Source organism: Neopsephotus bourkii, unplaced genomic scaffold (genome assembly GCF_033783945.1).
Source record: "Neopsephotus bourkii isolate Nb327-2 ecotype Australia unplaced genomic scaffold, CSIRO-AGI_Nbou_v1 NB_1864, whole genome shotgun sequence".
In the NCBI taxonomy this organism is placed as follows: domain Eukaryota; kingdom Metazoa; phylum Chordata; class Aves; order Psittaciformes; family Psittacidae; genus Neopsephotus; species Neopsephotus bourkii.
In genome coordinates, this window is record NW_026902337.1 from 141556 (window position 1) to 146055 (window position 4500).

The 4500-nt window shown below is 47.1% G+C and overlaps 1 protein-coding gene across 1 annotated transcript; it reads left to right on the top strand.

The window, feature by feature from the left end:
- The first annotated feature begins 2513 nt into the window (after positions 1-2513).
- On the top strand, positions 2514-4459 carry LOC133207326 (telomeric repeat-binding factor 2-like). Its single transcript, XM_061344124.1, has 4 exons — positions 2514-2682; positions 2801-2896; positions 3672-3802; positions 4085-4459. The coding sequence occupies exons 1-4, from the start codon at positions 2547-2549 to the stop codon at positions 4334-4336; spliced, it is 615 nt and encodes a 204-aa protein (XP_061200108.1). The 5' UTR covers positions 2514-2546; the 3' UTR covers positions 4337-4459.
- The last annotated feature ends 41 nt before the right edge of the window (positions 4460-4500 follow it).

Sequence of the window (4500 nt, forward strand, 5' to 3'; positions counted from 1 at the left end):
GGACCACACCAAATGCATATTTGGAATCAGCCCAAAGATTTATCCTTTTGTCCTTAGCCAATTGCAGGGCACGTCAGTCGGGTGTTAATAGTTCTGTTGGTTGTTCTGCAAAAGGATTCTGGATTGACAACATTAGTGACCACAATTTCTGTATCATGATGTTGCACAAGGGTGGCCTGGTATTTAAAAAAAAAACATAAGAGTGGGCTTCTTTCTGCTCCAGGACTGCTGATACCACATGGGACACTAGCACAGTAATCCTTTGTCCCAAGGTGAATTTGCAAACCTCTTCAATAATCATGACGACTGCTGTCACAGACCTTAGGCATCCAGGCCATTCTTTGCTCGCTTCATTCAGCTGTTTTGAAAAATGCACCACTGCCCTCTTATAGGGTCCTAGTTTCTGACTAAGGACCACCAAAGCTATTCCCTGTTCTTCATAGGAATATAGCCAAAAGGATTTAGTCATATCCAGAAGTCAGAGCTGCAGCTCTCATTAGCTCTGCTTTTAAATTTCTAAAGCCCTCCTCTAATGAATAAAGAGAGAAGGGTTTAACAGTTCATCTAGGGGTCTTACCGGAACACCATAATCATGGATCTAAAGTCTGCATCATTCAGTCATGCCCAGGAACATATGGAGCACCTTGATGGTTGACAGTTGTGGAGTTTGACAAATGGCTTCTCTTCTAGCAGTTCCAAGTTCTCTTTGTCCTCCTGTTATTTCATATCCTAGGTAGGAAACTCGAGTTTGGATTAGTTGGGTCTTTGTCTGGTTATCCAATAACCATTCACTCCCAGAAAATTCAATAATCCCACCATTCACTGAACACTTTCTTCCCTTGTTTCAGTAGCAATTGATAGGTCATCCACATATTGTAACAGAGTCCCTGTCTGAATGGGTGGTTTCCATGATTCTAGTTCCAATGCTGATTTTGAAACGACTGTTTTAAAACCCTTGAGATAATACTGTCCAAGTTAATTGGGTTTTCCTTACTGTATCAGGATTTTCCCATTCAAAAGCTAACAAATTCCGGTTTTCTTTGGCCAATGGTAAGCAAGAGTCCTTAAATCCAAGATGGCAAATCATTTCTGATTCAATTTAGTCAATAAGGAAAATGGATTCGCTATTACTGGATAAATATCCTCTATAAATTTGTTGATTCCTGAGATCTTGAACCAATCTGCAACTTTATTTCTTCACTAACAAGATAGGAGTATTATATTCCAATTCACATTCAATTAATAAATGTTTTTTCTTTTGGATATTATTTTATTCTAATTGGGCAGATCCCCCTTTTTATTTCTACTTTAACAGGCAAAGCATTTTTCACCTTACCTGGAAATTCAGATGCCCATACTCCCACATACACCTGGTTAAGGATTTCTTCTATTTCAGGGAGGTCCTGATAGCGGAATAGACTCCACAACTCGTTAAAGTTGTAAAGTAGGTATGCTTTATTCAGCTGAAGACGCACGGGGGATTGGTCCTCCAAAAGTCATGCGTGCCCCAGTGTTGTTTCCCTCTACATTTATAAGGTTGCACCATACGCCTATACATATTCATGTCCTATCCCCGCTTCGTATTACAGTGAGCTAGAAGGTCCTTTGCGCCTGCGCAGTGCCCCCTCTGGTCATGGGTAGGGGTCTTCAAGATGAAGTAAATGAGTCTTCCTCTTCTTGAACTTTTCACCTTTTAGTCTTCACGTATGGCCTTCGGGTTTGGTCCCAGCCATCAACCATCTGCTTCTCCCCCTTAACAGTAGATTCAGGGGTCTGCTTTTCCCTATCAATAGGTGCTTATCAGTAGAATCAGGTGTCTGCTTTTCCTTGTCAATAGAACCAGGTGTCTGCTTTTCCTTATCAATAGCTAGTGCTTTTGTTCTGCTTAGTAGGCATGATAGGTACAGACAATACCTTTGCTTAAGCAATCGAATCCCTCCAACCCCCCTGTACAACCCCCCTGTACATTGGTCAACCCTCTGCATCAGTGACAGACATTCCGTGTTAATGTATTGCCAAGGAATTCAATGACTTCTTAAGAAGTTTCATCACCCAAAGATAAGATCCCAGCAACAGGAGGAGAACAATGAAAAAGAATCACGTTGGTATTTGGATGAAGGAGAGGACAGAATTGGCTGAAACCCAAGACCGAGGAGTATAAGAGACTGTACCCCAGAACTCTTGGTGTGCATCTTGGGTGCAGCGGAGACTCCCCGGCGCACCCAGCGCTGCTTGCTTATTGCCTCTCGATATTAATCAATTGTAATAAAAAATTAATTAAATCAGATCATGGCCAAGACAGAATTTTTATAACACCTCCCACCCGACAGAGGGCGCCAGCCCTGCCGGGGAGCGGCGTGGTACCGGCCGCTTGTGTAGGCGTGGCGCGGGTGCGTAGCCGCGATGCATGCCGGTACCAGCAGACTGTGCGCGGCTTTAGAGCAGTGGAGGGGATGATTCGGTCCCGTCGTTCGTTCGGGAGGGTTTGTGCGTCACTGACCGGCGCCATGGTGGGGAAATGGCGGCGGGCGCCGCGGCCAAACGCGATGGAGGCGCTGGGCGGGCTCCCCGAGGAGGCCGTAGTGAACAGCCACGTCCTGCAGTTCTACTTTCACCAGGCCTTGGCGGCCTACCGCGCGGGGCGCAACCGCGACTTCCGACAGTTCCGCGACGTCATGCAGGGTGCGTTGGGGCTGAGGGGGGAGGCGGGCCGGGCCGGGTGCGGGGGAGGCGGAGCCGCACCGTGTTGTACCTGCACCGTGTTGTACCTGCACTGTGTAACCTACTCCTTGTCCCGCAGCGCTGCTTGTGCGCCCGTTGGAGAAGGACCACATCATGGCCCGGAGGCTGCGCTTGATGCAGTTCCTGTCACGGGTCGAGGAAGGCGAGAACCTTGGTGCGTCCCCAAACCTTCCAGTAGTGCCTGGGGGGAGAATCCGCAGGTTGAGCCTGCAGCCCATTGTCCCTGGCCTCCGTCCCAGTAGCAACCAGGAGAAGCGTTTCTACGCAGAGCAGAAGCCTGGGCTGAAGCTGTTCACCTGTAGTAGCTTTTCCCTGAAGGCAAGGGTCTAAAGAGCATGACTTTTCATGTCTGCATCGTGCTGCTGTAGCCAGGAGCAGTGTCCTAGATCCCAAGCTCCCAGTCTGTCCTGTTAGCCAGACATACACCAACATTAGTGTACATATCTAGGTTACATGTAAGGAAGAAGTTCTTCACTGTGAAGGTGGCGAGGCCCTGGAATGAGTTGCCCAGAGAACTGGTGAATGCTCCATCCTTGGCAGTGTTCAAGGCCAGGCTGGGCAGAGCCTTGAGTGGCATGGTCTAGTGTGAGGTGTCCCTATGGCAGGGGATTGGAACTGGATGATGTTAAGGTCCTTTCCAACCCAAACCATGCCATGATTCTACAGTTCTGTGATTGTGGCTTTGGCTCAGCCTCGTTGCTTCTGCAACACTCCCCCGGGTCAGTTATTAATAGGCACATGGTGCTTCTGTAGCTTCCTATGCCTAGGGGTGGATCTTGCAGTTTAAGCCCTTGGCAGACAGCCTTCTGTTCCTTCTCACCTTCATCTTCGGTAGCTGTGGGATTCGCAATTGGAACAAGCAAACAAGTGACTAGGTCTGTGTAAGACATCTGTGAACCCCTCACAAACAAGCATCTCTGGTCTTGCAGATTGCACTTTTGATAAAGAGTCGGACCTCACCCCTCTGGAATCAGCAATCGGTGTCCTGGAGCTTATTCATACAGAATTCGCTGTGACTCAGGAGACGATGGAAACTCTTCGGGAAATGGTTAAGGAAGCTGTAAGGTGTTTTTGAATAAATACTCTGTTTTACAAAGGTCTTGTGTAAATGACGGTGAAAATTGCCTCAGGTATACTATTATTAGGGCTGACTTGTCTGCAAATGTGTATCTTCAGTGCATGTGCTTCTTCATCAGTTAATGTAGAAGAGTTTCTTTGTAAGTTGGTACTAAGCTGTTACCTGTGCTGTGCTTGATGATCATACATGCTTTTCCAAAGTTAATCTACAGAGTATGGTCATTTCAGTGTCAGCAGAGAAAATGTTTTTTGTTTTCTCCTGCAGGCTGTTATTGTGTGCATCAGAAACAGAGAGTTTGAGAAAGCGGCAGAGATTGTCAAGAGGCATATAGGGAAGGAGCCCAAAAGCCAGGTGAGTCTGTGCTGGAATGAGAGGCAGCTGCTTGAGCACTGTCTGGTATGTCCTATGGGGTGTTGGGGAACAGAGGTACCTGGAGTAGTTTCTGGTATGTCTTACAGGGTGGGCAGTATGACCCCTGAGGGTGTAAGAGGTTTCCTTGAGAAGCACGCTCATTAGGGATACCCAAAGAAGAAAAAAGGGTAAAGGTTCCAAAACTGGAATTAAAAACTCCTCCTTGAGCGATGGACCTTCAGTGCTCTGCATTTCTCAAGCATATCGTTCATCTCTGAAGCTCCCTCTGTTACTTGCATTTTCTCGCCTATCTCCATGGGTTTTCCAGG